At 39.5% G+C, this 27088-nt stretch overlaps 1 protein-coding gene across 1 annotated transcript; it reads right to left on the reverse strand.

The window, feature by feature from the left end:
• Positions 1–3525: 3525 nt before the first annotated feature.
• Positions 3526–26824, reverse strand: ATP4B (ATPase H+/K+ transporting subunit beta). Its single transcript, XM_043998220.1, has 7 exons — positions 26713–26824; positions 20809–20937; positions 14716–14829; positions 13252–13451; positions 10169–10228; positions 7796–7897; positions 3526–3854 (listed from the first exon to the last, which is right to left on the reverse strand). The coding sequence occupies exons 1-7, from the start codon at positions 26822–26824 to the stop codon at positions 3693–3695; spliced, it is 879 nt and encodes a 292-aa protein (XP_043854155.1). The 3' UTR covers positions 3526–3692.
• Positions 26825–27088: the final 264 nt, after the last annotated feature.

A 27088-nucleotide genomic window follows, 5' to 3' on the forward strand; every position in this document is an offset into this window, starting at 1 on the left:
GCTCTGTGTTTTTCTAATTTAGGATTATTCTGTCTAGAATTTTTTTTGGTCTGGCTTTGCTTTAAAAATCGAGTGAAATTTATTTGCCAGGACCTAAAGATATACCCTGGTGATAAACTTTGTGATACCCTTAACTCCCAGCATTGCCTGATGTTGCATTTGTGGGGTTTTATTTCTTGGCCTTCCATGCTGATTATTACCTGGCTACAGTACTCACCTGTATGGAGGTGGGGAGCCCAGAAGAACCAATGTCCTCCTGGCTAATTTATGGAAGACTGAAGGAGATAAATAATAATATCTATTTCATAAAAGATGGCTTTATTTTCTGGTAGACAGTAACTTTTACAGTGCCCTAATAATTGGGACAGGTTTTCATTTTACCTACATAATAATTGAAAGTGTCTTGCAAATTGTATTTATTTACATGAATAGCCCCATACATTTCGATCTCTATGCCACTAATTTGCAATGTATTCATTTTGAGTTAAGTAACATTGTAACATTTTTTTCTTTTAAGCTTTCTGGCCATTAGAAAAGGTGATCCTTTATAGAGGAGAAAGTGAATATTTTCCATTTACTTATTCTTGATACCCTTTAATAAATGATATTGGTCAATGAAATTCAGAAGGGAAAAAAGTCTCAAAAATTACCCATGTAAATAAATGTACAGTCAACTTTTGATCATTCAAGATAAATATCTCATGTTAATTACATCTTTTTTATGTCTTTTGACAAATTATAAACTCATTTCAAAGGAACGAACAGGGAAAGATGGAACTCAAATCAGTTAATTTAATCTAGCACAGTACTTGGATAAAGAAGTTGGAATAATTAACTGAATGAATTTTGCATTTGTTTATCCACACTATTCCATTCCCCTCTTGTTACACATAATTGAGAGTTAACCATTAGAAGCATGCTTTCTGTCTATCATCAAAAGACCCCTCGTGTTTTTTTTAAACAGCCATCTTTATATCCAGTAACATAGTGGAATCAACCATTCAGGAATGTAATTTATGTACCAAGGAAATATCAGTGACACCTTGTATTTTACATTTCAGAGACTGATTAGAAAACATAACTGTTACAGCTAATGTATTAACCGATTCTTCATTATTTGGGCAATTGGAAGGGAGAAAATTCAAAACAGGTAATCTAAGAATTTTCATTTGACTTTGGAAACACAGTTAAAGGCTCGCTTACACATTGCTTGGACCATCTCTCTTTCACAACCTGTAGATATCAGTCACTTGGAGTTCTGTATCTCTTTAGCATTATCTTAGTGACAATAATGGAGAATTCTAGAGGGCACTATGGAAATTCCCCTTCTGCATCATTGTGAATTGTTTATTCACAACCAAAATACTCCCTTCATTGAAGTTAGACCCTTTAGTCATTGGCTATCTGCAACTATATATATGTAGCCCTTAAATTTTAGAGATGATCTAACCATTACATTTTCATTATAGTGATTTGTAAAGTTGGACTGAAGATTTGACTTAGATATAATATTTTTATTTGTGAGTGAATGGAGGCTCAGATATTAGTTAAGTGGCTTATGGATCAACAATATTAACGCTAAATATTTGGGGTTAATTTTCATTGTCATGGAAAATTGGCAAGGGTTACCAAAAATAGAATGTAGGGTTAAATTATTGAATATTTAGGTCAATCTGAATACCAATTAATGGTTTTTAATATGTCACTTCATATGAGATTTATAATTCCCCTTTAGTTGTTAGTTTCGGATTATCGTTCGGATTTCTCTAACTCTTCCCCAAGTACCTGATAATAAGTCAAGATAGTGGTGATCTTTCCTGAAAGAGACTATGTGATCTGGTCAAAAGAATCTTAGCTCAGAATTTTAGTTAACAGTTCAACTGTTTATTTCTTCATCTGTGACCTTCACCTAGTAACAACCTCTCTTTGTATCCACCAGACTGGCAATTATACCTCTACCTTTCATAGACTCCTAGGTGCTTTACCTGAAGGAGAAGAAAATGCTTGTGGTGGGAAGAGTAGGGAGCTATGGACATAACAGCTGTCTTCAGGTGTTGGAAAGGCTGTCTTCTGGGAGAAGTAGTGATAAAACTTGTCTTGTGTGATATATGATAAGATAAGAACTCCAGGACTAAATGGGTGCAAGTTACAGTGAAATGTTTCACCTGTTATAAGGAAATACCTACTAACATCCAAAAGTGAGAGGCAGTTGAGTATAATGGAAAGATCTTTGGACTTGGAGACCTGGAACAGTGGTGTCCAACTCAAATTGAAACGGGCCACTGATCTGTACCTAAGGATCCTTGTTGGCTGCCTGTCGACTTAGTTTTGAAATGTGATATTTCCGTGTTTTATTGTATTTTTATTTATCTTAAAAAATATTTTCCAATTACATTTTAGTCTGGTTTAGGCTTTCCTTGAGTGTTGTTGGCCACATGTTTGATACGTCTACTCCAAAGAACTTGGATTTATATCCTAACTCTTGTAAAATGAGGAGGTGGGCCCAGTGATGTCTACGATTTCTTTCAACTCTGAACCTCTGATCCAATGTAATAGGTCGTCATTAGAGCTTAAGCACTGGCATTGCTTACTGAGCTTCAGATACGGTTCTGGGCATAAATATCTATCATCCAAAGACCAGCCCATCTACGCCAGAGAGGCTCATCACCAGAGGGTTTGTATGATAAATATTTTCACCCCCAACAGCTCACGGAGACAACCTATAAGGTGTGGAGGGAGTTAACAGCCAGCAATAGAGGAAGGAGTGCCAACACTGTCATGATGGATCCTGGAAATGTTTGGTTTTGCACATGTATTCTTATGGATTTATTGCTTTAGCCATTCTTTGCTGGGTCTGTGTGTGTGTGTGTGTGTGTGTGTGTGTGTTTATGGGGAGGGGCAGCTGAAGCCAAACCGTGCAGCATTTAGTTATTTAGCCACTTTTTTTTGGGGGGGGTGCAGCAATTGGGGTTAAGTGACTTGCCCAGGGTCACACAGCTAGTAAATGCCACTTATTCTTTAAGTTAATGTGCCTGTGTACAAAGGGAAATACTGAATTTTTAGTGGTTAATATTTCTATTTGTAATTCTCCAAAAATCATTTATCATGATAAACCCAGAAAATAATCCAAACGAAACTTATAGATTTCCAGTTAAAGAAAACTATTCTTGTTACCATAAGAATAACTTGGATATATCTCTTAATATTTCATATCATTACTAAAAGCAAGAATACAGAATATCTGTTATTACAAGGCATTATTTTGTGACCCACGGTTAATAGCTTTTACATCAATCTGATAATCATCAATAATAGAAAAATACATGGAGTTATAGTAAGGAAAGTGACCATAAAGATAGAGATGTCAGTTATAATGTCCTTCATCAAATAGTTTCTGAGTAAGGGTTGCTGTAATAGACAAGTAAATCTTTATTGTAGTCACAAGGCCTAGCTAATGGAGCTGTGGAAATATGGATGTCATAGGAAATACCTAATGGTTTTCACCCAGTTGCCTCTCAGAAATTATCAAATTGACCTCAGCACTGACATTGAGAGAGAAAAAAGTTGAAGCCAGTTTCATATGGGATTAGAAGTAAGCATATCAGTACATTACAAGCAACAGTTCATAATTTTCTGAATGTTGACCAGCCTTTTTGAAAGAGTCTTCACCTGGAGTATGCACAGTGCTTGTTTCACTTCTGAATTTCAAGTTTGAACTCCACTTTTCCTTCATATGGGTCATGAGGATTGTCGAAACTCACATTCTCTGCAATGATTTTACATACGATGATAACTTCTTTATTCTTGGGAATATTGAGGAATTTGGCTGCTACTAGGGGGTTGCTATAGTGGGGCTAGAAAGGAAACACAAGATGAATAATTACTTGTAGATTTCCTAAAGTTGTTTTTGTTTATTTAAGCAACAAATGTAAGGAAAGTGAATGTGAAACTTGGATTTTATTGGAAACATTCACTCAGGAAAATCAAATCATGTTCCCCTACAAGACTGAGTATCATACTGAGGGACTATGCTTCAGACATCCAATCCTTCTCAGGATTCGTTTAGCAGCATTCGCTGTTTGCGGTGTACTTACTGTAGAGATGTACATGCAGGTACAAACATTGTACTCTATTGAGGTAAGTATACTTAAAGCAAGATTAAGAAAGTACGCAACTGGTTTCCAAAAGTTTATTATCCCCTTTTCATTTATTAAAAGAAAAAGAATAGATCCTATCTTTCCATAACCAAGGAATGGAATGGTTTAGAATGTTACAAGAGGATTGGTAGGGAAGCATAGGGATCCCTGATAGGCAAAGGTTAGCATTAAATGATGCTTTTCATTTTTCTACATTAAAAAAAAAATCTCCCATCAGTAGTTATTAGTTCAATTCCTCAAACAGTCTCCAGTTATCTGCCAAACACTGTACCTACATACTGGATAGAGAGAGAGGTAAGAGGGTTTGTGCTCATCTAATCTGGAGAGAATGATATGTATAATAAAAGATAGTACATGACACAAACATACCAGGTAAGAAGAACCCTGCCCTTGCACAACTTGCAATTTAGTCTGGAGGAAATGAAACATGAAAAAAGGTGGGAAATGGGAAAGCTTTTGGCGACTTGGCTTTTTTGTAGAGGATGTGGCATTTGAAAGTAAGTGGGAATTTGAGAGAGAAAGAGAAGGGAAGGACATTTCAAACATGGAGAACAATTAGAAGTGGTGCAGAGGTATCTGTGCCCTGCAGGGGTTTAGTTTTGTTACAGAGTAGTCCAGCTTGGCTAGAGCATAAAGTGGGGAACAGGAAGCAAGGCTGGATAGTAGGGAAGTACTATATGAGAGACACAAAGGAATTTAAATTTGATTCATTAAGGAATTTGTCTAAGCAGAGAAATGACGTGATGAGCTCTATGACCAAGGAAAGTCCATCTGCCATTGCTCTGAAAGCTGAATTAGATGAGGTTGGAGGCAGGGCGACAACCTGTTTGGGAGGCTGTTGTAACAATCCAAATTTATGATGAGGGTCTTCCTGGGAGACTGGTAGTGGGAATAGAAAGGATAGGACAGATCTTAGGGATATTTCAGAGATAGAAACAATAGGATCTTCATACTGAATGTGAGGGCAAGGATGTAACCAAATAACACCAAAGTTTCAAACCTGCAAGACTGGTAAGTGGTAGAGAAGTCACAAGAAGTACATTTAGGGAGATTAAAATTAGTTGTGGACATGGTAGGTGCCATACAGTGGAAAGATGGAACTTCTAAGAAATATCCCAGGGCAGCTAGGTGGCACAGTGCATAGAGCACTAGTCCTGAAGTCAGGAGGACCTGAGTTCAAATCCAGCTTCAGACACTTGACACTTACTAGCTGTGTGACCCTGGGCAAGTCACTTAACCCCAATTGTCTCACAAAAAACAAACAGACAAAAAACCCAACAAGAAATATTCCATCAGCAACTAGAGACTTAGGTCTCAGGTGACAAGATCAGGACTGGAAATATAGATTTGGGGATCATATGCATAGATTTTTAAAGCCATAAAATTGAGATTTCAAAAGGAAAAGTACTGCAAACATAGTAGAGACAAATATAAAACCCCAAGGAAATCCACCTTTAAGATGGCAAGGAGAATGGACAAGACACGGATCAGAGAGAGTAGAACCAGGAGTGTGTTGTGGATCTGAAGCCATGAGAGGAGAGTATAAAGAAGAAAGAGTTCCAGAGAGCAATTTCATTAAGAGTAGTAGATGAATGGTTGCTGAATAATTAAAAAAAAAAAAGCCAGATTTGAAGGGGAAATTGAGGACTGAGGAGATGGTTTGTAATGATGTGAAGCTATCCAGGGTAGACATTTTTTAAAGATGATAGTAAAGAAGATAAGGTAGAAGAGAGATGAAAATGCACTTTGCTCCCTTCTTTGCAGAGGTGGAAGGATTGGCTGTAGACTAGAATAGTATATGTCCTGTCAGACTGCTGATATTTGAAATTTTGCTCTATTACTTTTTTCATTTTTTGTTTGCTAGGGATGACCTATTGAGTGAAGTCAGGGGAACAGTGTTTTTAGGATAACATTGACTCAAACATGTTTGTAGACAACTGGGGAGGACCCAGAGATTGAAGATACACAAGAGGGAGGAAATTAATGCTTGAAGCAAAGTACAGAAGAAGGTGGGGAAGGATGGGCTCAAGGGCCCAGTCAAAGGAGTTAGGGGTTTTTTGGTTTGTTTGTTTCTTGGTGAGGCAATTGGGGTTAAGTGACTTGCCCAAGGTCACACAGCTAGTACTTGTCAAGTGTCTGAGGCCGGATTTGAACTCAGGTACTCCTGACTCCAGGGCCAGTGCTCTATCCACTGCGCCACCTAGCTGCCCCCAAAGGAGTTAGTATTAATTTAGGTATAAGTGATGCCTCTTCCTCTATGGCTGGAGAGGAAGAGAGCGATGATACTGCTGTGAAGTTTTGAGGGGTGGAAGTGGGCTGTTGAGGAAGCCTCAGTCTTCAGCGAACTAAGAGGCTAAGTCATCTGCTAAGTAAGTATGGAGGTGCAGTTGACTTTACAAGAGGGAAGTTTTTGTTTTTTGTTTTGTTTTGTTTGTTTTGTTTTTTAAGCAAAAAGAGGAGAGATATTTTCCTGTGCTCTAAGAGACTAGAGGTACAGCTGTTAAAGATGTCACAGGCAGGGGTAAGGGAACTAATGGTTTATTTTTTGTTGTTTTTAGGCTGTGTTTAATCAGTATCAGTTCTTTCTTTGGAGATGGATAGTATGTTTCATTAATAGCCCTTTGGGATTGTCTTGGATCATTGTATTGCTGAGAGTAGTCAAGTCATTCACAATTGCTCATAGAACAGTACTGCTGCCAACTGTGCACAGTGTCCTCCTGGTTCTGCTCACTTTACTATACATCAGTTCATACAAGTTTTTCCAGGTTTTTCTGAAATCATCCTGCCTATCATTTCTTAGAGCACAGTAATATTCCATTACAATCATATACCACAGCTTTTTCAGTCAATCCCCAATTGATGGACATTCCTTTGATTTCCAATTCTTAGCCACCACAAAGAGTTGCTATAAATATTTTTGTACACTTTTTTCCCTTTTTCTCTTTTTTACAATTACTATTGTCAACTGTTTCCCTCCATCCTATTCCCTTCCCCATGATACTTACTCTATTATCTATCTTCTTTTACCCTATCCCTCCTCAAAAGGGATTTGCTTCTGACTGCCCCCTCCCCCAAGGAGAGAAGTTTTATAGTATCCATTGGAGCACTGGCCTTGGATTCAGGAGGACCTGAGTTCAAATCCAGCCCCAGACACTTGACACTAGCTGTGTGACCCTGGGTAAGTCACTCATTGCTCCTCAAAAAAAAAAAAAAAACAACAAACTAGGTCACACGAATACATCAAGTATATCTTCAGTATAAGAACTTTCTTCATGAACACAGATCCTCAACAAGCCTATAGTTGTTAGCCCCAGTTGCTTGAAGCCAGAGATTTGCCTATGGCCTCACAGCTAGTAAATGTCATCGCTATAATTCTAATTGAAGCCTTCCTTACTCCAAGGCCAGAGCTCTATCTGCTGTGTCAGCTGCTTCTCCAATAATCCTGTGATGTCAGGATAATAGAAAAGCATGAATTGAAAAATATATAGGGGCAGCTAGGTGGCGCAGTGGATAGAGCACCGGCCCTGGATTCAGGAGTACCTGGGTTCAAATCCGGCCTCAGACACTTAACACGGGCAAATCACTTAACCCCAATTGCCTCACTAAAAAAAAAGGAAAAAAGAAAAAGAAAAATATACCTGTGCTTTTTTCCCATAATAAGGGAAGTAGTGTAGACTAAAAGTACCATTGGATGGGTAGTAGTCTACTTCTAGAGGCTTGAAGTCTTTGTGGTGCTCTTCCTAGGAGTAAGAAATAAACCTTTAATTACTCTGGTTAGTAGCAAGTTGCTTATTTATCAAATATATAGTGTAGCATATCAGATAAATGATAATATAAATATTAAACCATTCCTACAAACTATTTTTTATAAACTGTATAATCTTGTTGAGTATGCATTCCTGAATAAATTTACTGAAAAATCATTTTGACATTCTGAAGTATAGACAAACTAAAATATATGCATAAACAGAAACTGCTTGCTTTTCTGCATTTAGGAGTAAGAACTTAGTTGTCCTTTATTCTCTAAGAGGACCAGTCACATCATGAGAGTGATGTTCTGTTACTGCATGAGAGACCAAGATAGGATAAAATTTTCTTTTCACACTTTTTTCAGAATTCACATCAATGACCTCTGGGTTCTGATTTTGGTTTTGGTTTTGGTTTTACTTTTGTTAACAAGGCCAACAAATTGTCTAGTACTGCATCTTTAGTTTGGGGGGTAAGGGGAATGTAAGGTTTTTTGGTGTTTTTTTTTTAATATCTACTGAAATCTAGAAGTTCTGTGGCTATGGGCATTTTTTGGATACTTTGTTTTCAATTAATGCACAAATTGGATAGGTAAGCTTAAACTGTTAACACAAAAGCCAATTTCTAGTTTGAGAGCGAATGTTCCAAATTAAAAAAAAAAAAGTTGGCAGATAAGTCTCTGGAACTAAATATGAATATATTATTGACAATATTAATATTATTTTCCATATACTTGCTGATATTAAGTTGATGATGTGTGGTAATTATTGGTAATGTGAATTCAACCAAAAACTTCATTTCCATAATCATTCAACAAAAATTAGGCACTATCTGGCAAGTAATATCCTAAGCTTAGTATATTAACATATTAGTTATAATTATGTTATAGATTAATAATATTAAGAGTATATACAACGAAAGTGAAATAGTACTTGATTTCAAGGTGCTTTCATTCTAAAGTAGAGAGACAACATGAACATATATGTGTATACGAAATGAATTACAATATCATTTTAGGAAGAAGTAAAACTGCCTTGATTCTTCATCAGAATTTATCACCAAGCAGTTTGAATATTTCTCTCTAGGTGATGGTACGCTGGATACAATACTAAGTGAGGTAACAATGAGCAGTTTCTGCCCTCATCATTCTTATGTTTTTTCTCTTTAACTGACCTATTTTGAAACAATTCATATTGTTATACTTTTAATAATTGCTTTATTAAGGAAAAAGATTGTCACAGAAAATGTGAAATTATTGATTCTCTGATAGCATAACGCATTTAAAACTGTCAAGAACACATTTCTCGTAGCTTTTTTTTTGGTACTGCTTTTTGTCTGAAAGACATGACTCATTGTAGGATTTCAGGCCTCAGAAGTCATCTTGTCCAACTTAACCTATACCTCTCCTAACAAATGGTCATACAACCTCTGCTTGTAGACCTCTAGTGATGTAGTATACAGCGGGTATCTAATAAATACTTACTGAATTGAAATATAGAATGCCTTTCTTCTTGGGGCACCCTCTTTTATGGATAAGGAAACAGGCCCAAAAAGAGTAAATTACTTACTCAAGGTTAAACAAGGTAGTAAGTGACAGCCTCACAGTTTGAATCAAGGACTTCTGATGCTTAATTGAGTGATGTTCCCTGTATTGCCTCTCAGTTTTGAATAGCTTTAATTATTTGGAAGTTATCTCCTTTAAGTCAGGCTAAAACATATCTCGCCAGAACACCCATTTACTGCTCTCATGGTTCTAGTCTAGAACCCATCAAAACAAGGCTAGTTCCTCTGGTGCAAGGCATCCTAAAAAAAAGAGTTGACAATAGCTATGTATATTTTCCCTGTGAGTATTTTGGTGCATGTTCAGAGTTTGTTTTGCTTGGGACTCATCCCTTCCCAGGTAAAGCCTCCTTAGTTATTTTAGCTGATCCTCATGACATAGGGTCCCAACCCTTTCACTAACCTGGTTACCATCCTCTTAAGGTACTCCTGTTTGCTGCCATCCTTACTAAAATATGGAGTCCGCCTGTGAATTCACTTGTCCTCACATGGTCTGTCTAGAGCTATCCCCTCTCTTATTTTCAAGTGTTTTGATTGATGTACTCCTTGGTCTCATTATCTTATTATTCCTCTAGTTATACTGTTCACTCAGAGAATTTTATATCTGGTATATTGTCAATCAACAAGAATGTATTAATTATCTGCTGTTTGCCAGGTATTGTGCTAGGTACTGATTATTGTAGAAGGAAAAGAGTCAAACTTACTAGAAATGTGCAGTTCACCCTGGGAGCCGTATGGTTGTTGCTAGGGAAAAAATTGACTATCTGGGAAAGAAAAAGACATTTCTGTTAAATACATTGAAAATAAGCTGCTTTTAGGGGCAGCTAATCTGTCCCTCTCACTATTCCATTCCTCATTGAGCAGCAAAATTTTAAAAAATAGACCAAAAAACATTTTAAAATCCCTGAACAGATAGCCGAAGAACACAGCAAAACAAATTCTCCCAAGCCTTGTCCAGAAAGGTTTGCCTCTTGCATTTCAAGTTCATCTCCTTTCTGTTTAAAGGTGAGTAGTGTGCCTCATTTTCATCCTCACAGACATGTGCTTTATCTTTGCATTGTTCAGGGTTCTAAAGTCTTCCACACTTGTTTTTCTTTGTAGTGTTATCAGTGTGTATATTGTTCTCCTACTTCTATTCTATTTGCTGGGCAGGAGTCAGAAAGAGTTCAAATCTGGCCTCAGACACTTACTAGCTGTGTGAGCCTGAGCAAATCACTTCACCCTGTTTGCCTCAATTTCCTCATCTGCCAGATGAGCTGGAGAGGGAAATGGCATACCACTCTTTGCCAAGAAAACCTCAAATGGGGTTGGACATGATTGAAACTACTGAATAGCAACAACAGTCCTTAAAGGTCTTCCTAGTTTCTTCTGAAATTGTCTGTTTCATCATATCTTATGGTATAATAATATTACATTATATTCATATACCTCAATTTGTTTAGCCATCCACCAGTAGGAGGAAAGCTGCCTTCTCCATGTTAATTTCTAATTTTTGACTTCCATGAGGATATGCTACAAGTATTTTTGTACATATAGATCCTTTCTTTGATTTCTTTGAGGTAGAGGCCTGGCAGTGGTATAGCTGGATCAGAGGGTATGCATGGTTTAGTAAGAAAGTAAGTTTTTTTCCTACTGTTCATCCTGAAAATGAATGTGGCCATTTCTGAAATTGAAAAAATAAATGTCTGTTTTAAAAGTCATTTACTTTTAATTATGGGGGGAGAGGGGACCCTCTAAATTGACTTCCTGAAGAGGCCTTAAATACATAATATTTACATATATGGGTGTTTTGTGTTCGAGTTGTTGAGTTTTACCAAGTTATTTAGATGTGGTTTGTGATGAGTAATTTTGTTTTGTTTTTAGATTTTGAATTTCACAAAGACCATAGCAATGATTAAGCTAATTAATTCCACTTTTGTCGAATGATTTATTTCCAGATAATGTATTAATGAATAACTCCCAAACCAACGTTCAGTGGTTGACCACTATCCATTGGACAGTATACTTAGCCAGGCATGCCACATCCTTAAAAACTTTGAATACAAATCCCAGCTGTCCCTTCCCCACACATACTTCCCACCACTTTGGCCAAGGCAGCTAACTTGTGATGACACAGGTTTTCTATACCTTTGCTTTTCCTCATTCCCCAATGCCCCCCATCCCATCCCTCAATCCAGAATCCCACCTATCAAAAGTATCCCTCAGGGCCCAGCTCAGATCCTAAGCTTTCATGAAGCCTCTCTTGATCATCCCCAAAGGAAATGATTCATTCTTTCTTTGGCACGTATGGCCCATCCCACTTGTCCATATTTAATCAGATCCCATCAGGAGGCCTTGTGTATGGTGTGGCAGGGAGAGCTCCAGGCTGGACATCATGAACTTGGACAAGTCTCTTAGGTTATAGGTTTTATCATGTTCTGACATACTCGAAGAACATCAAATGTTAGAGCTGGAAGGGACCTTAGGGGTCACGGAGAGCAATTTTCTTTTTTTGTTTTTGTGGGGCAATGAGGGTTAAGTGACTTGCCCAGGGTCACACAGCTAGTAAGTGTCAAGCGTCTGAGGCCAGATTTGAACTCAGATCCTCCTGAATCCAGGACTGGTGCCTTATCTACTGTGCCACCTAGCTGCCGAACAATTTTCTTTTGATATTTTTTTTTCTTTGTAAAAATGAGTTGATTTGGTAATTTTCCAAGGTCTTTTCCAGCTCTAAAAATTTCTGCTTTTTTGATTCTGTAGACCCTACTGCTTTGCATCATTAGATCACCAGATTAGATCTGAAATTCCTGAAAGGAAAGAAAATTGTTGAACTTGGAATCAGGAAACTGGGTTCAAAACTGAGCTCTGACACATTAACTCTGTACCTTGTATAAAATACTTGATTTCATGTAGCCTCAGTTTTCCTACCTGTAAAATGCACTACTCCCTCCCCTTCAGGATTATTAGGAGGAAAGTGATTTATAAACATTAAAGCACAATTTAAATGTGGTTACATATCCCTGCTGTAACCTGGGTCAAATCATTTCCCCTCCCTAGCCTCAGTTTCTTTATAAACAGAGAGGGCCTGAACTAAAGATCTCTAAAGTCCTTTCCAATGTCCAACTTGGGACCCTATTTGGAGTTTTCTTAGCAAAGATCCAGGAGAAATTTATGGAGGCAGACAGTGTGAAGTGACTTACCCAGGGTCACACAGCTAGCAAGTGTCTGAGGCCAGATTTTAACTCGTAAAGATGCGTCTTCCTGACTCCAGGCCCAGCACTTTATGCATGGTGCCACCTAGCTGCCTATTATTATGTCTTATAAAACTTAATTGTATTCCCTACACTCTTCAGTAAATTTGTTGAGTGTATAATGGTATATCACATATTTTTATGTGTTTATGTCTACATAAGCACAAGTGAGGTAGGGACATATGTAGCTTATAAATTTTCTGTGCTAGTATTTTGTGGAAAGGTTTTGTAAGGGACGGAATTTATTTTTTCTTTATGAAATCATGGTTCTGAGAAGTTTTCTATTTGTAGTATCCAACAATGTCAACCACAGCACCATGCACAAAACGAGCACCGGATAACCATTTGTTGATTTTGTTGGCTCATTGCAAGGGGATGAAAGAGGAATGTGGGAGGCAGGATCTTCCTGACCTGAATATACTTTAACCTGGGAGTAGGTTAAGTACAAGGATTCCCATCATTCCATGAACTACCTCTGTCTAAAGGAAGAAATTATCCTTGGAGGTGAGTCTTAATACTCATGATCAGCACTGGCCTTTTGGAAATTCCATACTTACCCTATTCATTTTAATGATGAAACATGGTTTTCCTTCCTCAAATCCAAAATTAGGATCTGTCAGGCCTGAGCAATTTTGAAGCATATCTGCTGTGAACTTGCAGGAATATTTGGTGTGGTTTGCAGCAAGAAATTCTTTCTGAATGAAGTACTGCCCAGATGAGCAATTTTTATTTTCCTCTTGTGCAGCCGGAGAGTAAGCTGTAGTAGGGTAACGGTATGGTAAACAGTGAATTTCACCAGGTTCTGCACTGGTGGAATGAACCATCTTGCTTATTAGTGGATCACCATCTCTCAATTTACTACTCTCACTTAGCTCACTCACTGAAGAAGGATTTTCAATCAGAGCAAGATTAATTTGAGGGGGGGGGCAGGGCAATGAGGGGTAAGTGACTTGCCCAGGGTCACACAGCTAGTGTCATATGTCTGAGGCCGAATTTGAACTCAGGTCCTCCTGAATCCAGGGCCAGTGCTTTATCCACTGCACCACCTAACTGCCCAGCAAGATTAAATTTCACACAATGTTAAATTGGCTGCAGGAACCTCACAAATGAGATTTCCTTTAATTAAAAAAAAAATTTTTGTTTGACAGTTACACATAGCTGTGAGGTCATAGGTTCAGGCCCAAAGGGTTGGGGGTGGGGGCGGGCAGAGATCAAATCCATTTAAAGGCAAATCAAGCCATAATGGCTTCCATTAAGTCTATTCTTCTAAACTTCCCAAAGAGCTTCCAAATCGGCCGTCCCATTTAGCCTCATGAGATCCTGAGAGGTTGGCTGAGGCCCCCTTTTATGAGTAAAGTCACAGGGCAAGTTGTTGAAAGATCTGGGACGTTGATACGGGTCTATGTGTAGGCATAGACATAGACATAGATGCCTGTGTGCTTTCTCTGTATAATCCAGGCCAAAAAATCCCCCCAGCTGTTGCCAGAAATATCCTGATTATTAGGATGATTTAAGGAGAGAAAAATTAAATGCCTCAATGTTTTTGTTTGTTTGTTTTGTTTTTGTTTTTTGTTTTTGAGGCAATTGGGGTTAAGTGACTTGCCCAGGGTCACACAGCTAGTAAGTGTTATGTGTCTGAGGTTGGATTTGAACTCAGGTACTCCTGACTCCAGGGCCGGTGCTCTATCCATTGCGCCACCTAGCTGCCCTTTTTGTTTGTTTATTTGTTGTTGTTGTTGTTGTTGTTGTTTTTGAGACCTCAATGTTTTATATGAACATGTGAAGTCAGGCACTAGAGAGATGAGGTGGTGGAGTAGATAGAGCACCAGACTTGCACCCTAGAGACTTGGGTTTGAATTCCTCCTCAGGTAATTATATGGGCTTTGTGCTAGTGAGCAAGTCATTTGTCCTCTCAACCTCAGTTTTAAACTGGGGATAATAATACATGTGATAGAAATTTGGCCTCTTTATCATTTTCCTGCATGATAAGTCAAAGCTTAAAAAAAGGTTTTTTACGTTACCAGATAAAAACGTGTGAAGCGTCTGGGTAAGGTCTTTCCAGGAGCTATTTTGAGAAACGTTGTAGATGATTTGTAGACCTCTTTCACCATAAACATCTGGCCTTAATGTCACCCCTGAGGGGGAAAAGAAAAGCCTCAGCATTTCTTATTTGTTTTCTTAAAATACGAACGCAGTAATCTTAAGTTTGCACCAACACACCAGGGGAAGATAGGAAGCAGTGGTGTACTTATCCTGCTGAGGATACATAAGATACATGGGTTGCTTTGTCCCAAAGTTATACAGTACTCATCTGGGGAGGGGACATAAAAACTTTAGTACCCCCGGAGCAGATACCTGGTTGCCTGTAAACCAGGCTGCTCTTTAAATGTTTCAAGAGATTTAATTAGACTTAAAGACAGTTTGTTGGAATGTGACTACCACCTGATTGAAAGGCAATGTTTAATTCTTAAAGTACAATGTAAATGTGAGTGGTTATCTATCTCTAGGGGATCAGGGGCACAGTAGACAGAGTGTTGCATTAGAGGTCAAAAAGACCTGAGTTCAAGTTCAAATTTGGATTCAGATACCCACTAGCTGTGTGACTCTGGGCAAGTCACATAACCTTTCTGTGCCTCAGTTTCCTTATCTGTAAAATGGGGATTATAATAGCACCCACTTGTCAGGGTTATTGTGAGGATCAGATGTGATAACATGTAAAGTGTTGTCCTAACACATCTTTTTTTTTTTTTGTCCTAACTTATCTTAAAGCAGCTAGCAGTTATTAACATCAAAATCATTATTTAATATCCATGCTTTTTTTTTTTTGGCTTTGTTTTTGTTTTTGTTTTTTTGTAGGGCAATGAGGGTTAAGTTACTTGCCCAGGGTCACACAGCTAGTAAGTGTCAAGTGTCTGCAGCTGGATTTGAACTCAGGTTCTCCTGAATCCAGGACCAGTGCTTTATCCACTGTACCACATAGCTGCCCCCAATCATTATTTAATGTCATAGTGACCAGTAGGTAGTTAGAGACTCTGGAGATGGACCGAATAGAACATATTATGATAGATAAATACAACTTTCAGTATGCGTACAGCTTGTTCTGGGCCTGAGACATGTTCATCCCGTAGATAGCAGCTGTGAGTGAGGCCCTTACATATAGTGATATTTTCACAGCTGTTTATTCAGTTGAGTTGGCTGCCTCTCCTTTTGCTTCCCTGCTGCTCTGCAGGATCTCTCTTCTCCTAACTGGTCCCTACTTCTCATCTTATACAACTCTTTTTTTTTTTTTGGTGAGGCATATGGGGTTAAGTGACTTGCCCAAAGTCACACAGCTAGTGTTAAGTGTCTGAGGTCAGATTTGAACTCAGGTCCTCCTGAATCCAGGACTGGTGCTCTATCCTCTGCACCACCTACCTGCCCCATCCTACTTCTTATCTTAATCTACTATGGAGTAGAAATAGGATTTACCAGAGTGGGAGAAGTGGCCCTGAGGGAGCAGGGAATTCCTCCTAATTCACTAATAATGCACTCCTAAGTGACACACACTCTTGTTGTTCAGTTGTGTCCGACTCTTTGTGACTCCATTTGGAGTATTCTTGGCAGATACTGGTGGTTTGCCATTTCCTTCTCCAGCTCATTTTACAGATGAGGAAACTGAGGCAAACAGGGTGAAGTGACTTGCCCAGAGTCACACAGCTACTAAGTGTCTGAGGCCAGTTAACTCATTTTCCTGACTTTAGGCCAGGCACCCTATCAACTGCACCACCTAGCTGCCCCCAAGTGACACAGTAGACAGGCCAATCTGACTTCAAAGCCTACTTCTGACAATTCCTATCTGTATGACCCTGAGAAAGTCACTTAATCATTATTATTCCTGATAAATACAAGAAGCATTTATTAAGTATCTGCTGTGTGCCAAGTATCGTGATAGGTCCAGGCGGATACAGTGACAAAAACAAAACAATCTTGGCTCTCAATAATAAAAATAACATATTTATGTGGAGCTTTAATGCCTGCAGAGTATTTTGTGTATAGTGTCATAATCCCAGTTTTACAGATAATGTCTTTGTGCCTCAGTTTCCTCATCTGCAAGATGGAGGAAGGCCGAACTAAATGGATTCTAAGGTCCCTTCCAATTCTAAATTCCAATTCTGAATCTATGATCTTGTCACTTGCCCACCCACAGTCACAGAGTAAGTTCCTGAGGCAACAATTGAACCAGGTCTTCCTGTCTGCCAACACTATCTACCTTACCATGCTGCTTACTTGCATCCTCTGCTAGCTTACATTATGTTGAAGCAAACCAGAGTGGATGCAGATACATACAAAACAAGGCAGCTAGTTGGCCCAGTGAATAGAACATCAGGCCTGGAGTTGGGAAGACTGTAGTTCAAATCCACCCTCTGATACTTCTTAGCTGTGTGACCCGGGGCAAGTCACTTAATCCTGTTTGCCTCAGTTCCCTCGTCTGTAAAATGAGCTGGAAAAGAAAAGAGCAAATCACTCCACCATCTTTGCCAAGAAAACCCCAAATGGAGTCACAAAGAGTCAAATGTGTCTGAAATGATTCAACAACAAAATACAAAACAGGGACAAAGCAAGTTAAAATGGTGAGCAGAAGCACAAACTACTAGGAAAATCAGAAATGGCTTCTTCTGGGAGGTCACACTTCCAATGTTTCCACTGGCTGTTTTCTAGCCATCATCTGGCTCCCTAGCCCCTGCCCCAAGATCCCTCTCAATTCCTTTGTGCCTCCTAGAATCCCGCTATTGTCTGTTACCCTTTAAAGCTTGAGATGCTGATGGAAGCCTCACTGTGCTAGAAATTTTAACAAGAAACACCCAAAGGATTTTCAGTTCTTTGAACATTTTATTGCTCACAATTAGGACCATGTTTTTCTTGTCCTGTATCAATTCCTCCCTCCCCTTTGGCAACAACCCAGGTAGTAGGAGGAATATTGACCTGGGGCATTGAGACATGGGTTCTCTCAGGGTTTTTTGTTTGTTTGTTTGTTTTGGTTTTTTTTTTACATTGGATAATAACAATAACACGAATAACTAGTATTAACACAGTGCTTTAAGATTTGCAAAGTGTCTTACATACATAACCTTATCTCATTTGTTCCTCACCACTCTGAGAGGTAAGTGCTATTGTTCTCCTGATTTTCCAGAAGAAGAAACTAAACAACAACTGAAGTAACTTACCCAGGGTCATACCTAGGAACTGTCTAAGACAGAATTTGAACTCAGATCTGCCTAGGTCCACTGCACTACTTACTTAGAAGCCTAAATAAATTCCTATTTTTAGTTTCCTTTATAAAAGAAGTTTCTTTTATAAAAAAAGTTTCTTAGTTTCTTTTATAAAGTTTCCTTTAGTTTCTTTTGTAAAAGAAGGGTGATGGTATGTGGCCCTCCCCCACCATGAAAAGTGTTGTGAGAATAAAATAAATGATAGGGTTTTTTTTGTTTTTTTGGGGTGACGCAATTAAAGTGACTTGCCATGGGTCACACAGCTAGTAAGTGTCCGAGGATAGATTTGAACTCAGGTCTTCCTGACTCCAGGCCCAGTGCTCTATTCAGGGTAGGGTACAATCAATGCCCAATTAATCCTGGGCTAAAAGAGAGAATTCAGAATAACCTCTTAGGAGTTTTTAACCATTTTATTTTTTGGTGAGGCAATTGGGGTTAAGTGACTTGCCCAGGGTCACACAGCTAGTAAGTGTCAAGTATCTGAGGCCAGATTTGAACTCTGGTCCTCCTGAATCCAAGGCCGGTGTTCTATCCACTGTGCCACCTAGCTGTCCCTAAATTTTGTGTGTGTGTGTGTGAAAATGATAGGTTTTTAAGGTGTTTTGTGTTGAAATAAAATAGACCATTTGATGACATAACATCAGAGAAATGCAAATGAAAAATAACTGAGGTTTCACCTCATACTCAGCACAATTAGCCAAGATGGCAGAAGATGAGATTTGTCAATATTGAAGAAATTGTGTTGGCATCTTGTTGATAGAGCCATGGATTGGTCTGACCGTTTTGAAAAATAATTTGGAATCGTGTGTGTGTGTGTTTGTGTTTGTGTTTTGCAGGGGAGAGAAGTGACAAAAATATTCATACATTGATTATTTTTTTTCTGTAGTTTGTGCTGTTAAAATAAGATGTGATTCTTGTGGCTAAAATGAGAGCTTCCATACAGAATTCCTTTTTTAAAAAACACTATATTTTCTAGAAAATTATAATGACCAAACTCATCCCCAGAGAAGTAGTGAGAGCCTATGAGTATGAAATACTGCTTACGATGTCTCATATGTTGGCCAGCTTTAGTGAACTGTTGTATTCTCATTTTATTTTTTGTTTAAGGGTTTGCTTTCTAGAAGGGGAAAGTAGAAAGACATATTTGGAAATGTAGATGATGTAAAAACATACATCAATAAAATTTATTTTTAAAAAGGTCATATTTGAAACTGCTTTGGGGGTTACTTTTATACTTGTACAGGTTAAAATACATGGTACTTTGAAAGAACATGTTTTAAAAGCATCAAAGTAGAATTAAAGACAAGCCCCAGAATGGGGTGATTCAGGGAGATTGGAGTGTCCCAGGGGGCTTCCTTTAGCGCTGTGCCCAGCCTTTTTATTGATGATTTCATAAAAGCATAAATGGTGCAGATGCCACAGTGCTGATAGTTTACACAATGAACGAAAAAATGAAACACAATGAACGAAAAAATCAGGAAATTTTTTTTGATGAGAAATGAGTTATATCTAATCTCATTAATGGATTGGTTGGGGGGAAAAAATGGAATACGAGTAGCTCTGTAACTAAATTGTGATGTGAGGTTATCCTGCTTATTAAATATATTTTTGATCCTATCCTATTTGTGATTTTCTTGGTCTACGGAACTCCCAGTGAAGAAGCTTCTTCCAATGCCGATCAGCAACTGCTTTGCAGCCGATAGTCACAGGAAAGTCCCAGAGTTATATGATCTGCCTGGGACTACACAGTCCCTATATCAAAGATAGGACTTAATCTAGGTATCTAGGTGTCACAGAGCGCTGCACTTGGAGGCAGGAAGACCTGAGTTCAAATCCAGCCTAAGGCTATAGCTGTATCACCATCAGCAAGTCACTTCATCTCTGTCTGCCTCAGTTTCTTCATCTGAAAAGTGGAGATAATACCACCTCCCTCCCAGGTTTATGAGGTTAAAATGAAATAATGTTCATAAAGAGCTATCTATAAATGCTAGCTATTATTATTTCTGACTCTGAGGCTGGCTCTAGCTGATCTCCAGATAGAAATAAGTAAATTTACCTTTTTTCTTATTTCTTTTTTTGGACTTTTTTTTTGCCTCTGTGGTTCAGCATCTGTTTTGTACATTATACTTAAGGCAGATGCCTGTTGCACTCTGAGATTAAGTGAAGGGCCCAAGGTCACCCAGCTAGCATATGTCAAGAGGCAGGACTTGAATCCAGGTCCAAGGCCAGCTCTTCACTATGCCAAGCTGCTGCCACAAAATATGTATTTAAATATATACATTAAGATTCCATGTTCACATCCTCGTTTGGGGCACTTTTTAATGTAAGTCATAGAGAGATGAGATTTAATTTCCAGAAGTTCTCAGCAATAAACAAGTACAGTAGCTGTCCTTGCCAGTTGATCACCCCCTTTCTAAACTCCATTTGTATTTATATTCTCTGTCTTATGCTCTAGTTGTTTTCCTAGCATTACTGTTTTCTCCCTAGCTAGATTTTGAACTCTTAGACGATATGAGGCATATGGACTTTCTGTTTCCCCTGCTATATGTCCAGTGTACTTTATGAATTTCATCCAGCCCTGCTTAGAGTGTGAGCAAGAAGAGATGGGGGACCAGGAACTGTAGGAGATGAATTAATGGTGCTGGGCACCTGGGTGGCATATTATAAATATTTGACAAATTAATTGATGTTCTGGACCTAACTGGGTCTGATCATTTTTTTTTTTTCCCAATGAGGAAAACTCTGGAGGCTACGTCCCACTTCTACCATTAGCTTTGCCAGGGAGTGAATATCTGAGGAATTCAGATATCAATGTGAATTGGTATTTTTATATTGGGTTGAAGCAAGTCAAATATTTGTATTTACCTGGTGACTTTAATTGATCTTGGTAGTCTGGTGTATACGGATCTATTGTCCACATTAAAGTGTAGATGGCAAGGGCAAACAGCCCGGTCATCACTACATAGAAAGCCACATAGTAGAGACTAATCCACACTGTGAAGAGAAAAAAAAATAAGGTTAGAAGTAGCCAGCCCTATTAATCTGGTCCCTGTTGCTTTGTTAGGCAAGTCATGGAATTAGCTAGGTAAATGTGCTAAAATCAGAACAGTTAAATAATGTTTTGGGCTTTATAAAGATCTTTCTTCCCTAGGAGTAGTTAATTCAATAGCTCCATTTTACAGGTGAGGAGATGAATGAAGGTTAAGCTGGTAGTCGTTAACTAGTAGAGATGAAATATGAATCCAACCCTCCTCCCACAACATCACATTACTGCCTACCCTTAAGGAGTGTCCTTGCATTTCTTGTGTGTTAACTCAATGACAACTCAAGGGGAGCATAACTTAGAGGGAGGTCAAGGTGACATCTACAAATATGACAAGGAGATTTTGGTCCTAGGCAGACTAGGTATCTACCCAGCAGCATTTGGGGGTAATAGGAAATTTTTGTACTTTTCTAGGAGAGAGAATGGTAGGTACATACTGCTCTGGAAACTTTGGCGATCTGAAAATTTGCCCAATTTGCTTTATGGCTTTCATCCAACCCTGCTTAAAGTGTGAGCAAGAAGAGATGGGGGACCAGGAACTTCAGGAGATAAATTAATTCCCTCTTATTAGAAAAAGGGATTTTCCCAGGTCTGATGACTACTCTGACATTTCAAAAGAGGAAATACTATGTGAGGATTTGATTTTCCTGTTTTTTAAAATACCCAGATGAGTAGGTTTGGGAGTGGTTTTTTTTGTTTGTTTGTTTCTATTAGTTTAGTAACTAAATCCTGATCATTTATTTACTTGGGATGGTTGTCTCCATATCTCAACATATTCAAATAAAAAATTATTTTGTTAAAGCAGATTTTTTTTCTCCAAAGAATTTCATGTGATAGAACATGACTTTGTTATAATTTTCCAGATAAGATAATAAAAGGGCTCTAAGCTTTTCTTTCTTTCATAAATTGCCATGTGACTGGGTGTGGGCACCAGCCAGTGACTCAGTCTCTCCAATGGCCCAGAGCAGCATTAAAGGCCAGGAGCCAAATGAATCAAAGTGTGGGAGGAGGCAAAAGGAGCAGGACAAATGAGCAGCAACTTGAAACACCATATATTTACTGCTTGTGTTTGTATTCTGGTTCTACTCCCCTAACTGGCTGGTCAACTCCAGTTATGTCTGGACCTCAGTCTTCTCATCTGTGATGTGGGGAATCAAAATACTGACCTGTCTAAAGAATAGCACATTGTGAAAAAGGAACTTTAAACCATCTGTCACAGAAATGTTGACATAATAGCACCCCCATTCAGTTTGGTTCAGCAAACCCTTATTAAAAGCCTCCCCGCTGGCTAGGCCGTCTGCTGGCTGGCCACACAGAGACAAAAACAAAACTGTCCCTGTACTCTAGGAATTTATATCTAAAATAGCGTCCTTCCTTATATCTAAAAACATCCTTCAGATTAATGTGCAAAGGGCAACTTCATATCTTCCTCATATCAGAATGGGATCTTCTTGAGGACAGTGAGTCATTTTTGTCCTATTTCAGTGCCTTGTACATAGTAGGCACCCTCTCTAATAAATGCTTGTTGATTGATGCCACTCTGACCTTTGGCCTTGTGGCCTGTGTTGGCTTTTTGTGCCCAGGAAAGCTACTTTTTATTTATCTGCCAGACTGTTTATAAAACACGTTGGCCTCTCTCCAAGGACATCTCTCTCAGAACAGTTACAAAAAGGGACTAGGAAAAAGGAAAGAATATGTTGATTACTTGAGAGTTGATACCAGTTCATAATTGTGATGGATAAAGGTTAAATGATTCCTCTGATCATGCTACTAGCCACCTCCTGACAGGTGATAGGGCATAATAATAAGGTATACATTTTCAGTCAAAACTACATTTGTTACAAGGGTTTTCTTTTTCCTGTCCCCCCTTCCCAGCTAGGGGGTTGGGAGGGGTGAAGGAAAAGGAATTATGAAAAAGGTGGCAGAAAGGAGGGGCAGCTAGGTGGTACATTGGATAGAGCACTGGGCCTGCATTCAGGAGGAGCTGAGTTCAAATGTGGCATCAGACACTAGCTGCGTCACATAGCTTGACTTAACCTTGTTTGCCTCAGTTTCCTCATCTGTCAAATGATCTGAAGGAAATGGCAAACCACTGCAGTATCATTGCCAAGAAAACCCCAAATGGGGTCATGAAGAGTTGGACACGACTGAAATGACTGAACAACAAAAAACAGAAAAGAAGGAAGAGAAGAAAAAAAAAAGACCGAGCATTTAAAAAACTGCATAGAAGAGACAAGAAGGAAAGCCAGAGTCACAGACGATCAGGACAGCTTTGAAAGTTACCATACTGAATTTATTATATATTTAAAAAGAAAAGCAAACTCTGTGTAAGAGATTCATAGTTTCATGGATACTCCTCTTTTGCTATACATGAAAAAAATCGAATGGTAATGTTTTACATAATCTTACATTTGTAACCCATATCCAATTTCTCACTGCTTCAGGGAGGGGAGAGGGCAGGGAAGGAAGGAGGGATAAAAAAATGGAACCCAAAACTATAAATAAAAATGTTTATTACTTTTAAAAAAAAGAAAAAAATTGAGATTCTATAAAGATAATTTCTAAAGGAAGAAATGTAATCAACAGGTAGGTCTCCCAAATGGCATAGGAACTAGACCTATGATATCATTGGCATAAAGAACACCTGAACAAGAAAACTTCCTTCACCAATGTAGATGGTGCAAATTATAGTCTTAATATCCTAGAAATAAAGTAACTTTCTCAGAGGCACACTACTGGTTTGTATTTGGGATAGCATTTGAACCCAGGCCTTACTGTCTCTAAATTACACCAGCAGATGAGACCCTATTTGCTTCAAACCAGGGGATCTGTGTCCTGTATCCAAAGAAACATAGTTATTTTCAATTGTTTTTCAGTAATGTCCAATTCTCTGTGACCCCAATTGAGGTTTTCTTGGCAGAGATACTGGAGTGGTTTGCCATTTCCTTCTCCAGCTCATTTTACAAGTGAGGAAACTGAGGCAAACCAGGTTAAATGACTTGCCCAGGATCACAGAAAGTGTCTGAGGTCAGATTTGAACTCAAGGTCTTCCTGACTGCAACTGCTCTATCTGCTGCACCACGTAGCCACCCAAAGAAACATAAGGAAATGCTTTAAATAAAGGGTTACCTGTTTGGGGATAGAAAAGTCTTCTTTCCTCCCCACACCTCCAAACTTTCTTGTTATAATGCTTTCTTTTTTCTCAGTCAATGGAGAGAATGCTACGTTTGGAGTAAGAGGACAAGGTTCAATTTTCAGCTCTACTAAGTACAATCTGCGTAACCTTAAACAGGTCACAACTTTTCTAGGCCTCACTTGCCTTATCTGTAAAATGAAGAAGTTGGACTGTGTCCTTCTCCGATCCCCTCCCAGCTCTGTGCCGGGCCCTGAGTTAGGCAGTGGGGACACTCAGATAAAATTTAAATTGAGTTTTCCTTGGCCCCAGCTTTGGGTCTATCCGCAGTCTGATTCCCAATGAGAATTTTCCAGCAGACCCATTCAGGCCGGGCCTCCCTATAGAGCAGTCAGACAGTGCCAGACCAGCAGCTGGGGTTAGGTAAATTTAGGTTCCCATGACATTTCAATGGGAGTGCCCGACACCTCCAGGCCACTGTGGGTAGATGGAGGGTGACTGATCCTTTTAACCCCACATTTCCAGGAGCCGTCTGGTGGTGGCTCTGCCTCTGAGGGTGGAGATAACCACTTAGTCTTCCTGTGTAGCTTGAACAGCTGTCTCCAGGGGCTGACCTCAGATCACATCACCCCGGGAACTAATCTGCAAATGGCTGCCAGCTCGTTTAGATGAGCTCAACCCTTCTTTAAATAACAACTCGGGTGGAGAGATAATTCCCTTTTCTCCCCTCCCTTGCCCTCCCCCCTCCATCCTGATGAGAGGATGTGGGGTGAAGGAGGCCAGTGGCTCACTGTGCAAAGGTCACCTCATGTCAGTAAGCTAAGAGAAAATGAAATCATGTTTAAATGAAGGGCGAAACAGTTCCCAGATGTTTGTGGCAGAAGTGGCTCTCTCCCTAATTCTGCATTCTAACTGAGATGTGAAGAGATTCTGAGGGATTTTGTTTAGGTCAGTGCCATTTGTATAGTAGGCAGTAAATGGCTGCCAAATTGTTGAATTGGAATGTCTAAATTCCTAAATCATAATTATTATGTGGTTCCCCAAACTGTTGCTTCAAGGCAGCAGGGAATAATGGATAGGAAGCTAGAATCAGTGCATTCTGGCTATGTGACCCTGGACAAATCACTTAATCTCTCGGTGGCCTGGCATCCCTGCAAAACTCCTAAATTGCAGAGAAGCTGCTGGCTTCCATTGGTTGAGTTTCCTCATCCAGGAATTTCTGATATCAGTGGAATCATGGTTCAATCTGTATCCCTCTCCAAATCCTGCCAGAAGGCCTTAGGGTTAAACTTGTAGTATGAAGGCACATGGAGAAGTAGCATAAATATGTAACCGAACAGATATTGTCCTTCCACTCTCTGCCCTGTTCCATATTCTGCCCCATCCGAGGGCAATTGCAAGGATTTATAAAAAGTTTCCAGGGAATGAGGGAGAGGGAAGAGTAAAGAATGATCCTGAGCTTTGGATTAAAGTAGGTTGGGGAGATGATGAGTTCCGTTTTTGATGTGTTTGAGTTGTTGAGACAGCTGGTGGCATTATGCAATAGGCAATTAGAAATGTGATTCTAGACCTTGAGAGAGAGAGAGGGAGAGGTCAGGACTACAGACACAGGTTTGAGAGTCTTCTACAGAGGCATGATAGTGGAAATTATGAAGGTAGATGACATCCCTGAGGGAGACAATGTAGAAAGAGACAAAAAGAGGACTAAGGACCCCATTGGAGGACGTGGAGGAAGAAGGGAACCTTGTGAGAGACAGAAGATCAGTCATGGGGGAGAACAATCAGGAGAATCAGTAAAATGTCATAGAAGTCAGTGAAGATGAGTGTATTCGAAGAGGGGGGTGTCAATAATATTCCTGGTAGGGTTTCCTCGTCCAGCAGTTCCTGATACCATTGGATTCACAGGACAATAGTAATCCCAATAAGCTGCTGAAAGATCAAGGAGGATAGGAGCTCAGAATTAGCTGATGGATTTGGTTCTTTGGAGGTCATTTGAGAACACAGCTTCCGTATAATAGTAGGGGACAGAAGAAACCACATTACAAGGAGACCAACAGTGAAAGGAGAAGGGGGGGCCTGAGTGTGTCGATAGGCAAGGAGAAAGGAGCCAGTGAGAAGACCAGATGCATCATTCGGCAAGAGAGAGCGCCTAATTACTTTTTTTTTTTTGGTGAGGCAATTGGGGTTAAGTGACTTGCCCAGGGTCACACAGCTAGAAAGTGTCAAGTGTCTGAGGTCGGATTTGAACTCAGGTCCTCCTGAATCCAGGGCTGGTGCTTTATCCACTGTGCCACCTAGCTGCCCCGCCTACTTACTTTCTACCTGATCTCCTTCCGTGTTGTTAATATGTCATGGTGCAGTGGTCAGAGCACTAGACTGAGAGTAAGGGGATCTGGGTTTCTACCACTTTCTATCCGTGTGACTATGAACAACCCCTCTGGGTCTCAGTTTACTCACCGGTAAAATGAAGGGGCGGCTCTACGACTTGCACAACTTTCGTTAGAATGTGCCTCCCCCTTCCTCACCCACACAAAGAATGCCTCCACTAACCCCCTAATCTTTATGGAGAAAACCTGCTGCCGGTCACACGTACCCCACTTAGACAAGGTCCTTCCCAACAGCTGCCCTGTGTCTGGATTCCAGCAGTAGTGGCGGAATTCTTCCATCCGTTGACTACAGGTCTTTTTTTCCTGTAAAGCTGCCATTTTCCTCAACCCGAGGAGTTCCCCACGCTGTGATAATCAGTGCCCCGGGAGTCAGGAAAGAAAAGCCCTTTCTTTGATTTTTATAGTCTCCTTTCCTAGAGGTCAAAGGAACTGTGGGTGATTTTATTCCAAAGAAAGCACCTGAAGGGGGTTATCATCCCTGCCTCAGCTAGCGTCATGAACAAACATTGGCGATACTGTACTGCATTCCTGTAGGCTGCCCTTTGCCATTCTCCTCAATTCCTCCTTCAGTGTTTGTGGTTG

The sequence above is a fragment of the Dromiciops gliroides genome, chromosome 3, assembly GCF_019393635.1.
Source record: "Dromiciops gliroides isolate mDroGli1 chromosome 3, mDroGli1.pri, whole genome shotgun sequence".
In the NCBI taxonomy this organism is placed as follows: Eukaryota; Metazoa; Chordata; class Mammalia; order Microbiotheria; family Microbiotheriidae; genus Dromiciops; species Dromiciops gliroides.

Coding starts and splice junctions, on each gene's coding strand:
- ATP4B (XM_043998220.1), bottom strand. CDS start 26,824: ATGGCAGCTTTACAGGAAAAAAAGACCTGTAGTCAACGGATGGAAGAA. Junction 20,938..26,712: donor AAGGACCTTGTCTAAGTGGG/GTACGTGTGACC, acceptor TTCTCTTCACAG/TGTGGATTAGTCTCTACTAT. Junction 3,855..7,795: donor ATTATGGGAAAAAAGCACAG/GTATATTTTTCT, acceptor TTTCCTTTCTAG/CCCCACTATAGCAACCCCCT.